Source organism: Artibeus jamaicensis, unplaced genomic scaffold (assembly GCF_021234435.1).
Source record: "Artibeus jamaicensis isolate MK-2021 breed Jamaican fruit bat unplaced genomic scaffold, CSHL_Jam_final scaffold_833, whole genome shotgun sequence".
NCBI classification, from domain to species: domain Eukaryota; kingdom Metazoa; phylum Chordata; class Mammalia; order Chiroptera; family Phyllostomidae; genus Artibeus; species Artibeus jamaicensis.
The window spans coordinates 7,269,515-7,282,652 of NW_026522056.1; the positions used below are offsets into that span (position 1 = coordinate 7,269,515).

The following is a 13,138-nucleotide window of genomic DNA, read 5'->3' on the forward strand; positions in this document are numbered from 1 at the left end:
TTATGGGAACTTCTCTGTAAATAACTAACTGTTTTCCCTTGCTGCTTTTAAGATTCTCTCTTTATCTTTAAACTTTGGCATTTTCATTATTATGTTTCTTGGAGTGGGACTCTTTGCATCCATTTTATTTGGGCTTCTGTGCTTTCCTGGATTTGCCTATTTCCTTCACCAAATTATGGAAGTTTTCCTTCATTTTTTCAAATAGATTTCCAAGTTTTTGCTCTTTCTCTTCTCTTTCTGTTACCACTATGATGCAAATGTTGGGTCTCTTGAAGTTCCAGAGGCTGCTTACACTATCTTCATTTTTTTGGATTCCATTTTCTTCTTGTTGTTCTTATTGGTGGTGGCGGTGGTTATTATTGTTGTTGTTATTATTATTGTTATTGTTCTTCTTCTTCTTCTTCTTCTCTTTTTTGCCTCCTTATGTTCCAAATCATTGATTTGATTCTCAACCTCACCCACTGTACTATTTGTGTTCCCATAAACTATTCTTTATTTTAATTAGTGAATCCTTTATTTCTGACTGGATCTTTTGTATGCTGTTGAGGTCCTCACTAAATCCCTTGGTGGGTCCGACCTTCTGGCATCTCTGGGACACACTGGAAGAAGAGGAGTTGTCTTAGGACATGTATTAAATATATTGCAACATGTAATCACAAAAATATCATAATGTTTTAAGTAAATTTATGATCTTATGTTGGGCTGCATTCATAGCCATCCCAAGCCATATGCGGCCCCAGAGCCAAAGGTTGGACACCCATAACAGTGTTTTAAACCCTGCATCTGATAAATTGCTTATCTCCTCTTTGTTTAGTTCTTTTCCTGGAGTTTTGAGCTGTTTTTTTCATTTGGGCCATGTTACTTTGTCTTTGTATTTTGGCAGCCTCCCGGTGTTTGTTTCTATGTATTGGGTAGAGCTGCTATGACTCCCTGCCTTGGTAGAGTGTCCTAATGTAGTAGGTGTTCTGTAGGATCCAGTGGCACAGCCTTCCCTACCATCCAAGCTGGGTACTTGAGGTGCATTTTTCATGTGTACTAAGTACACCCTTCTTTTGTAGTTGAGCTTTGATTGCTGTTGGCAAGTCAATGAGAGGGATTTATCCAGGCCTGTCAGCTACAAGGACTGGCTGTGATGACTGACCACCGACTTCCACCCTCCGTGGAGGATCAGTTGTGCAGTTTCTGGGTGGTGGTGCTCCGATGTGGTCTGTAGCTGTTCACTGGGTGCACAGACCCTGGGATTTCCTGGATGGTACAAGCCAAGGTCAGACTCCTCCTGTGTTCTGCCCAGGGCCACCCCTCCTGGGCTATAAAGCAATTTGAGATGGCTGTTACTTATGCTGGGCTTGGAGATTCCCAGATAAAGCCAAGCTATGAATCAAGGCTTGTTACTGATAGTGCTGGGTCTGGGGACCCTTAGAAAGAGGTGTGGGGACTGGGGACTCACTAAGACCTGCTGTTGTTTGTTTGAGAGGATTTAGGAAGTTGTTAAGCATGAGCCAAGACCAGCCATTCATATGGAAAAGTATTAACTGCTTGCCTAAGTTGGAGGACCTCCAGGGTGAGGCAAACAGTGTTACCTTGATAGACAGATTCTGTATGTGGCATCCATCTGCCAGCTTTGTTGCTCTGTGGTAGGTTGGTTCAGAAAAGCAACAGTTGCCTCTACCCACCTTTCTTTCTGGGAGAAAGCTATTCTTCAGCTCTCACATTGATGCCAGACTCTTCAGTTCTTCATTGTATGCCACTGGTGCCTTTCAAACTGATAATCCAGTGTTGAAGCTCAGAGAGGATGAGTCCGATTAATCCATGTGTGGGATTTTAAGAGGAAGTGCTTGGGACTCCAGAAGTTTCTTTCATCAATTCAGTCCCTGCTTGTTTTTGCAGCCAGAAGTTTTGGGCTCTTATCTTCTTGGATCTGGAAACCCAGGTTCAGGGGCCTCTTGTAAGGCTGGGCCTCCTCACTTCTAAGATATTCCTCCAAAGTTGTTATCCACCATACATGGATGTGGGAGCTGCCCATTCTGCATCTCAGTCCCTCCTACCAGATTGGGTGGATGATGTTTCTTTAATATCTTAGTTGTCAGGATTCCATTCAACTCAATTTCTGATGGTTCTGAGTGATGGCTGTTCTATAATTTAGTTGTAATTTTGATGTAGTTGTGCCAGGAGGCAAGCTGTGTTTACTTCTGCCACCCATCTTCACCAGAAGTCCTCCCATTTTCTACTTTTTATAACATTTCTTCTTTGGCCCATAAATTATTTCATTTTATCTTAGTGTCAATACATGTGGCAATTTCTAATTATTATCTCTAATAATTTTTATCTCAGAATATTCTCTGATTTTAATCCTTTAAGAGTTTTGAGGCTTTTTTGTGATATAATGTATATTCACTGTTTATAAATGTTCTGTATGTGCTAGAAAATGTATATATTCTGCAATTGTTCTTACAATGCTTTTTAATCATATAAAATTTTTCCATATTCACACTGATTTTTCTATTTATTTTGTTTCTTTGTAATTTATATGATTTATGATCTTCTACAATAATTTTCAAATTAACTAGTTTCCTTGTATTCTTTAAATTTTGAATTATACAAAGTAGAGCAAAAGTAGGTTTACATTGTTTGTATGGGAAATAATACAATAATTAATAAATATACTTCAAGAATAAATTGCTAGTATTCACAACTATAAATCTACTTTTGCCAATCCTATATATTTTTGAAATTATAAACATTTTTAATAAAAATTTTAGCATTATGTAGTGATTCTTCATAATTAGTATCTTAAATTTTATATATTTGATGGGTGTTGCATCCGCCGTCATGAGAAACAGAGGTTCGGAGACTTTCAGAATTTTCAAGATGTTACTTTATTGGCCAAGTTTTACCTGCGCAGGGGCAAGCTCTCTGAGTGTCCGAGGACACTATGCTCAGGAGAGCTGCAGATGAGAGCTGCGCCCCAGCGCTTACAGCTATGTCCTTATATAGGGGTATGCAAGCAAGCTTTGAACAGAAGCAGATGTGGCTGTTAACTATTGGCTAACTCTAAACAGCTGATTGCCATTGGCTTATTAGGGAAATTCAAAAGGCTCTTTGTGTAGTTGACGGTTAGCCCTTTTAGGAAGTAAAAATTTCCCTGTTCCTGGTCAGCCTAACTTTCAACATCTGTTTTGGACCTCAACAATGGGTATATAATTACATTGGCTTTCTTTGTTTAGATTTGTTAATATGTATTTACTACTTTCCCCTTTTAATTTTTATTTAGCCTAATTTTTATTTTTATTTATTAGAATTTTAAATTAAGCTTTAAATTCTATTTTTAATATAATTTAAATTAACATTTTTACTTTGTAGTTATTATATATTTCATATTTTAAAATATTGTTTACTTACAGTCATGAATCTAAGCTACTATTTTCTTCTAATGTTTTTCTTTATTGTTTTCACTTTCATATTTAGCTCCAGGACTCATTCAGAGTTGATGTTTGTGTATTTTGTGAGTAGAGGAGTCAAGATTTGATTATTTTTTCATATTAGGATTTAATGGATCCAGCACATGCTTTAAAAAAAAAAAACCCTTTTCTTCACTTGTCATAAATCAAATGGCTGTTTCTGAGAGGTGTCTTTCTATATTCTTTTTTCTCTTCTTTTAGTGTATGTTTATTCTTAAGCCCTATTTATCAATACAAATACCACACAGAAGTAACTAATACAACTCTGTAATAGGTATTGATACCTTGCCTTGTTCTACAGTTCTAAGATATTCTTACTTTTCTTCATCCTTTGATTTCCATATATTTTTCAAGTAATTGTATTATTTTTCCTTTTGTACTTTCAATTTTATATTTCTTTGCTTTCATTGTGTTTAATGAATCTATTATTTTATATTGCACCATTATCTCTCTATAAAATTTGTGTAGATCCTTTTACTCCTCTTTTTGTGGTTTCTGTAGATCAACATATTAATTCCTGAGTTATTGAATCTAATACATACTTTTGCTTTTACCAATTACCCAATATTGTTAGAGCATTTAAACTTTAATTCCACTTGTCTTTATCTACTTTTTCATTATTCTTTATGTATCATAGTCCTGCATACATTTAAAACCCAATGAGAGATTACTATTATTTTTATTAAAGTCAATATTCCTTTATATTTAACCATAAATGTACCCATTCTGGTGCTCTTCATTTCTTCTCGCATTGCTGTTTTTATCTGTAGTTAACATCCATGTATCAGGAATTCTCTGTATTTCTATCACAGCTCTGCTTCTTTTTTTAAATTATGTTTGTTTGTATTCATTGTTAAATCTTTATTTAACCTTATTCTTAGAAGTGCTTTTGCTGGAATAAATTTTAGGATGACTTTTAAAAATGACTTTAGTTCCTTTAAATTATTATTTCATTGTCTTCCAGTTTTATTTCTATTGACATGGTGGCTCTCTGTCTTATTGCTATTTCTTTGAAGGTAACATTTTTTCTTTATTCTTTGACACTGATTTATTTTAATTTTCATCAGTCTTTAAAAAATATTTAGGTGTGACTTTTCTTTCTGTTATTATGCTTGAATTACATAGAGCATGTTGATTCTGTATTATCAATTTGAAAAAAATATTTGCTCTTATTTTCAAAGATTTTAATTTTTTTTTAGCATCTTGGACATCTGTGTCACTTCCAAAATTTGGCAAATGTTTTTACAGAAAAGGAAGTTATGTACTTGATACATTTCAAATGTTCAGTATTTTTATTTCAGTCCTACGTGAACCCCCAAATATCTGCCTGTGTCTAAGCCTCTAAATAATTAGTGACTTTCTTCTTGGGACAAACATGGACAAGCATCAATATTTGGGTTCTTCCTTTCTCTGCCAAAAAACAGTGCCTGCATATCACCAGCAAAATTTCTTTATAGGGCTTTCAGTTCAGAATTTATGTGTTCCCTGAAGTCCCACCTCACTGTCAGTCATTTTCTTTTTTGTTATGACAAGAGGACAAAAAGTTTTGTTCTGATTGTCAGTGGCTTGGTTTTTGGACCAGTTGCTTCAACAAATCCAGACTGCTGTGTCAGTCTCCATCTTTATGTTACACTTGCTTGGGAAAATGAAAATGGAATACTCACAGCTACCTTTCTTTTTATAAAGTCTCACAAGCATATTTTCCTCATATTTAAAGGATTTTATTTATTTATTTAGAGAGGGGGGAAGAGAGGGAAAGAAACCTCAATGTGAGAGAGAAACATCGATCTCTCTCTCACATGGGCAATGAGGCCCTCTCATATGGGCCTCAACTAAAGCCCAATCAGCAACCCAGGTACATGCCCTAATCAGGGATACCCCCGACCTTTCGCTTTGTAGGACAATATCCAAAGAACTGAGCCACACCAGTATTTTAATGTAAGATGTCCATCTAATCTATTGAATTCTTGTTTTATTAGTTCAGTATTTATTGACCATTTGCTATTTTCTAAGTACTTGAGATACATTAGTAAACAAAGTGGATGTGAATCTCTTAGTTTCTATTGTTAGCAGATGACTCTAATTATGATATAATAAATAAATTTAGGGACTAGCAAAATAATGCTTTTTTGTTATTAAAAATTCTTTTATTATGGCCATGGCTGGTATAGCTCAGTGGATTAAGCACAGGCCTGTGAACCAAAGCATCATCAGTTTGATTCCCAGTCAGGGCACATGCCTGGGTTGCAGGCCATATCCCCAGTATGGGGTGTGCTAGAGGCAACCACACATTGATGTTTTACTCCCTCTCTTTCTCCCTCCATTCCCCATCTCTCTAAAATAAATAAATAAAATCTTTAAAAAATATTTTATCACAAAATCATAAGCATGTAATTCTATAACATAATAATATCACATGTAAACACACCATATGATATTTTAGATGAAATGTTCACATTAAAACTGTAACTTATTGCATCCATAACATTATCCTACCAACCACACTCCAGCAGGTGTTACTTCTCCTGGACACTGTAAATTAGGAAGAGTGTTAAAATGCTTGAGCAAATATGTAGAACAAAGGAAAAATATTTTTTGGAAATCCAATGCTTGTTGATAGAGAAAGTTACATTTTTTATTAACTTATCAAGATGAACCTCACTGTGAAGCTGATATGTAAGAAAGACTTGAAGTAAATGAGCCAATGAACCATGCTAGAGAATATCCCAGGAAGGGGCAAGCAACATCTTGCGCAAATGCCCTGAGGCAATAGATTGCCTGTTATATTAAAAAAAACCAGAAAGATGGTATGACAGTAAAGTGAGTGAGGGGAGAACTGGAAACTCAGATCTTTGAGTAAAACAAGAACAAAAACAGAGACTCAATCTCTGTTTTTTCCTCACCCTCTCCCTCTGCTTATGTACCTATTTATAATAAATATAACTAAATATCTTTTTGAAATAAACTTAGGAAACAAATTTTCCATTAAATACTTCTCATCTATTTTACAGAGCTTTTTTACCTCATAATTTTAGAGTTTATGGTTATAATGGCACAGGACATATGAAACCTTTTGAACAAGAGATTCAGGTATGGTTTTTATCAACTGTTTTACCTTCATTATTTAAGTTCTGTGATCACCTTACTTAGGGTCCACTTGTTGCTGGAATACAAAGGGTTGAAGTTATCTTTTGTTTGGGGCATAAATTTAACCATTTCTTTTTGATGATGTGCCTTGAGTAAGCCTTATTACACAGACAGTTCTCCAAATAAAAAATGATTGTGATGTTTTTAAGCTATTATTTCATGGTGATGTACATGTACATACTTATGAGGCTAAAGGGTTGACTATGTTGAGACATACTTCAAATGAAAAAGCATGACTTAGGTTAGGAAAGCTAAATCTGGGAAGAAGAGGAGAATCCAAAGACTTTTTCTGAAGTATTTTAGGGACTAAGTAAATCAACATGGAATTTTATGTATATTTAAGAATACGAGGTCTGTCTGGGAAAAGTCCAGCTATTGTTAATATAACAAGAACTATTTGCACAACATTGATGTAACCTGGCAGTCAAGGAGAGTGGACTGGAATGTGCATGTGTGAACAATGAGGACTTCACTGTACTACTCAGTGGGGGTGGTAGATGCCATTGAGTGAGCATGTGTATAGTGTTGCGTCACATTCAAACGACTGAGTGAGTAGAGCAATGAATCTGCAACAAATTTTATTTTAAGCTTGAACATTCCTCTGCAGAAACTATTGGGTTGATTCAGAAGCCTTTCAGGGATGATGCAATGAGTGCAGCACAAATAAAAGTGTGACACAAACGCTTCAAAGATGGTCCAGAATCTGTTAAAAGTGATCCATGTTCTGGAAGGCCTGCAACAAGCAGAGCACATGAGAATGTTGAATGTGCACAGGCTGCGATCAACAAAGACTGGCGACTGACAGTGTGAGGACTAGAAGCTGATCAGCAGATTCCAAAAACTACTGTGTCTGAGATTTTGACATAGAATTTTGGCATTAAATGTGTCATAGCTAAATTCATTTCATGGCTTCTGCTACCAGAGCAGAAGGAACATTGTCCTACAGTTACTAATGACTTGATTCAAACCACTAACAATGAAACACATTTGTCACCCTGCAATTTCTGGCTCTTCCCAAAACTAAAATCACCTTTAAAAGAGAAGAGATTTTAGACTGTCGTTTAGATTTAGAAAATATGATGGGGCAGTTGATGGGGATTCCAAGAAAGGATTTTGCAGAGTGTTTTGAACAGTGGAAGAGACACTGGAAGAACTGTGTGAGGTTCCAAGGTACCTACTATGAAGAGACTGAGCCATCATTGTCCTGTGTACCATGTTTCTTGTATTTTGTGTCTTCTTCAATAAATGTCTCTATTTTTCATATTACATGGCTGAATACTTTCTGGACAGATCTTGTCATATGTTAAGTTTTCATATATTGGGAGAACTTGTAGCTTCATTTTCTAATGTCTGTAATTTATTGGAAAAATAGTAGAGAACAATTCATATAATTACGTGAGTTTCACATGCCTGAAATACCATTTTCCTTTTTACCTTTGCCATACCCTGCAAATTCCTATTGTTTTTTCTGTTTGTATTATTGATTTCTATGTTGGAAACCTACCAGTACTTTGAAATTAAAGCATTTTTATAGAGACTAAGCTTTTAACAGAATAAATAATAGAGATGGTGAATAATTGCTTTAAATTTTTTGAACAGACTGGGCAAATATATGGGTTGTTTATGGAGTAGTCTCTACAGTTATATAAATAATACATAGTCAAACTGTGTTATTGTTAGGGTGGTCAGTGACACAGGCTGTGAAAGAACTCACAAAGAGAAGAAAAGGCAGAGAGCAAAGTTTTATTGACTTTCCCAGGGAGAAAAGGGGTCTGGTGTGGAGAGATACATCCAGCAACAAAATGTAGGGGCATTTCCGTTGGTTTTGTTCAGGCTACATTCTGTGCTGATGTTCCTTTTGGGTAAGAGTTTGGGCTTTGCAGTCTAGCACATCTGGTCTTGTAAGACATGACCTCTGCACCTTCTGGGTGCTTCAGTAATTTTCTAGTTCTGAGGACAGAGGCTCATAAAAAAAAAGTCAGACAAGCTACTTCTGGCAAAGAGGGCCAGTAAAAGGCCCTCATCTTATTAGTTACAACATACATACACAAATATGTGTGTGTGTGTGTGTGTGTGTGTGTGTGTAAGAGGGAAGAGAATTAGAATCAGAGAGACAAAGAGATACACAAGCCCAATATCCCATGCCTGAATTTTATATAATTTTGCTATACCTAACAACTAATTCTACTTCCTGTCTCTCAGGAGGTAACCATGAAAAATAAATGTATAATTAAAATGACAGGGCAAAGAATGCTTTATTAGTAACCTGAATGAAATGAGTTGTTGAATATTGGCCTCAAATGTAATGAGTGCCGTCATGTGCCACATAACAACGTTTCAGTCAACGATGGACCACCTGTACTATGGTGGTCCCATAAGATAATAGTGGAGAAAAAATCCTAACACCTAGTGATACCATAGCCATTGTGATGTTGTAGGGCACACATTACTCACATATCTGTGGTGATGCTAGTGTAAACAGACCTACTGCACTGCCAGTTATACAAAAGTACAGCACATACAATTACGCACAATACATAATACTGAAGCCAGAAAAGTTGGCATTTGTGCCATCTGTCACCACTAGGACCAAGAAGTAGAGACAGGGATTGAATCTTTTTATCAGTGCTTTATTCAGATGCCCAGCAAACTGAGAAAATGGTGCATAACGTACCCTAAAAGATTGTCTCACACTCCATTTCAAGCCAACCTTTTTTATAAAAAAGAAAAAAGTTTAAGTAAGGGGTTTGGAATTCAGGAAAAGGGTTAATCATATAAAAGCTACAGTCTGTCAATTTCTCTAGCATCCTTCCATCTGCTGACCTGTGAGTCTTTAGCTGTTTATTCATTTTTCCTTAGGATAGATTGTCTTTTTGACCATTTCCAGAGAATTTGAATGGTTGTTTACTCAAAATTTTCATTTATTTTGCTAGGGAGCACATTTGTGGAGCTCCTCATTCTGTCAAACCAGAAGTCAATTCTCCATATATTCTTTATTAAAGAATACTTTTTCTTCTTGGGTCCAACTTCTTTGGGACTCTCTGTGATTCCAGGATTTCCTGGAAGTCTATTGCCTTTGCCAGATTGAGGAAGTTCTCTTTTATCATTTGTTCAAATAAGATTTCCACTTGCTGCTTCTCTTCCCCTTCTGGTACCCCTATAATTCAGATGTTGGAGTGTTTAAAGATGTCCTGGAGGTTTCTTAGCCTCTCCTCATTTTTTTGAATTCTTGTTTCTTCATATTTTTCTGTTTGGTCATTTTTTCTCCATTCTGGTCAGCTCCCCTGATTTGAGTCCCAGTTTCCTTTCTATCACTACTGCTTTCCCGTGCATTTCCCTTCATTTCAATTAGTTTAGCCTTCATATGTTCCTCTAATTTGTGGCTAAAATCAACCAGTTCTGTGAGCATCCTGATCACCAGTGTTTTGAACTGTGCCTCTGATAGGTTGACAATTTCTTGTTTGCTTAGATTTATCAGTTTTGGGGCTCTGAGTTCTTGAGCCATGTTTTGATCTGTTCACCCAAGGCACATCATAATTACATTATCCAAAATTACAATCAATGAGAGAATCCTAGAAGCAGCAAGAGATAAGGGGACAGTCACCTACAAAGGAGTTCCCATCAGACTGTCAGCTGATTTCTCAAAAGACACCTTACAGGCAAGAAGGGGCTAGAAAGAAGTATTCCAAGGGTCATGAAATCCAAAGACCTACAACCAAGATTGCTCTATCCAGCAAAGTTTTCATTTAGAATGGAAGGACAGGTAAAGTGCTTCTCAGATAAGATCAAGTTTAAGGAGTTCATCATCACCAAGCCCTTATATAAAAAGTTAAAGGGACTTATCTAAGAAAAAGAAGATAAAAAAGATGAACAGTGAAAGGACAGCAAACTCACAGTTATTAAGAACCACACCTAAAACAAAAGCAAACAAAGAGGACAGCTAGATCAGAAGTGAACCATAGAAATGAAGATCACATGGAAGGTTAGCAACAGGGGAGTGGGAGAAGGAGAAGGAGAAGGGGGGAGAAGGTACAGAAAATAATGAGCATAGACCATAGATAGAAAATAGATATGGGGGAGGAAAAGAATAGTATGGGAAATATAGAATCTAAAGAACTTGAGATAGGTAATCATAAACTAAATGAGGGAATGATGGGGGAGGGGTGTGCAGGGTGGAAGGGAATGAAGGGGGGACTAGAACAACTGTAATGGCATAATCAATAAAATATATTTTAAAAAGAATATTTTTTCTTAATACATAATTCTGTGTGCCAGAGCTCTTTTTCCTTAGCATTGTATTCTTTCATTGTATCCTGCTTCTATGTCTAAATATTTATATCTATATCTGTATCTATATCTATATCTATCTATATATAGAGAGAGAGAAACATTATTGTTTATATTATTATGTCTGTGAAAGTTATGTGTTACATTATTTTTGGCTTATTTCAAGATTTTTTTCTTTATTTTTGGTTTCCATCAGTTCATTATGATGTGCCCAGTTCCTTATAGCTTGTGGAAATGAAAGGAAGCAAAAGCTATTTATTCAGAGTTGGCCATTGCCAGGGAGCCAGCCACCGTCACTTATGTTTTGGCAGATGCCGTTACTGGAAGCCACTGTTTTCCCATGAGTTCACCTGTCTGTGTGCACTGACCCACAAGCAGGAGTTTTCAGTATAGAAAGAAAAACAATAGTTTAATATTACATTAGCTAATTTGGAGATGGGGAACTTATATTTCTAAAAACCCAACTTACAAGTTAGATGTTATCTTTAGGCAGCCAGAGGTCTGGACCATGTGCCCATTAGGTCCCTGCTACTATCTTCTGCTGCCTTGGGGGCTACCTACTATCTGGGGGAAAGGCTAGGTCTCCGAGGAGTCTATCTATCATCTATCTATCTATCTATCTATCATCTATCTAAGAGGGAAGGGTATAATTTCTGGAGCTAGGATTAAAAACTAAATTTAATAAAATTATTAAGATCATTGATTTTAATACTGTAAAACAGGCAGAGGGTGAGAAAGGTTCATAGAGTAAGAAATAAAAGAAAACTTCAGGTATGCCCCATCTGGAAGAGGGTAGGCTTGAAACCAGAAAAGACACCAGAGCTCACAAGGCTTGTCATCAGCCAAACCCAATAAGCAGAGACAGAGATTGAATCTTTATGGGCATATTCAGATGGCTGGTGATCTGAGGAGACAACAGGTTCAAACCTTAAAAAAAACATTGTACATTCTCTTTCCAGGTCAAAGTTTTTATAACAGGGAATAAACAAGGTGCAGGGAAAGGTTTCGAAATGCAGGGAGAATTGGGTGAAAAAACTGCAGCATTCTCATCCTGGGCAGTCAGCTGTTCCCAGGGGCAGGCAGTCCTCTGTCTCTCCCTGAAACACAATGGCCCAGGTGCCTCCACTTGTCCCTAGGTGATAATCTTATAGCAGTGCTTCAGGAGGTCGGCTCTTTCTCCCAGGAGCCAAGATGTGCCTTAGCTATGGTTTCTGAAACAAAAGCTTTAACATATGCATTATTTACTAGGCTTATAACTGTTTACCTCAAACTAAAATTTTTAGTTTAAGGTAAACTCTTGAGTTTACCTGTGAGGTTAAGAAAGCTATAGGTAGGCTAACAAGAAGCAAAACATCCTGTGTGTTTGTTTAGGGGTATGTACTCAGCTCTGTCTGGTTGGTCTCAGGTTGGAAGCAGAGACAAAATTTAGGTAAACTAAAAAATTTTTAATTGTTTTATTTACTTCATATGTTATTGTTTAGCTTCCTGTATTGTTACAAGAGACAGAAATATGGCTTCCTACGATGTCTGGCTGTAGCAAGCTGGCTTCCTGGGCTTACTGTTGTCCGTAAGGGTGTTGATTGATTTCCTGGGCAGGTTGCAGTGGGTTTTGTATCAGAATTCACTTTTTATATATGATCTAGCCATTGTCTATTTGTATATTCAGTGTCTCAACCTATAAATTGTTCTATCTCAATATATTTGGGGAACTTTTGGTCATTATTAAAAATGATGACCAAAATTATTAAAAATGATGAAAGAGGATATCTCTTTCCTCTTTTTATTCCTCTGAGAGTACAATTAAACATGTTAGATAACATTATCCCACATATTGTGACAACTATGTTCAGTTTTTAAAGGTTCTTTTCTCTTAGTTTTTTTTTAAATTTGATGATTTCTATAAGTCTATATGTTATTTTATTCTTTTACTTTTTTTGCCTTCTCCAGTGTACAGTAAAACCTGTTCAATGTGTTACATTTTAAAAGTATTTTTTTCTAGGATTCAGGGTTTAGGATTTTATAACCTTTATTTCTCTGCTGAATTCCCTAATTGCTTTCTTATTATGCCAAAGTTTACCTTTTGTTTTAGATCACATTTTTAATACCTGCTTTAAACCCTTTTTTTAAACTAAGGCAAAGTCTTGGTTTATTTCAGAATCAGTTCTTTTTTTCTTTTTAATTTTTCTCTGGACTATGAGGCACATTCACATATCTAATATCTTAAAATCATACTGGCCATATTCAAT

The 13,138-nt window shown here is 36.1% G+C and overlaps 1 protein-coding gene across 1 annotated transcript in view; it reads left to right on the forward strand.

Moving 5' to 3' along the window:
- The first annotated feature begins 2,287 nt into the window (after nucleotides 1–2,287).
- Nucleotides 2,288–13,138, forward strand: part of ADAM2 (ADAM metallopeptidase domain 2) — a 96,805-nt gene continuing 85,954 nt past the window's right edge. Inside the window, exons 1-2 of the mRNA XM_037166936.2 lie at nucleotides 2,288–2,385; nucleotides 6,470–6,548. Of these exons, the coding sequence (XP_037022831.2) occupies nucleotides 2,288–2,385; nucleotides 6,470–6,548 (177 nt within the window). The remainder of the gene's footprint in view (nucleotides 2,386–6,469; nucleotides 6,549–13,138) is intronic.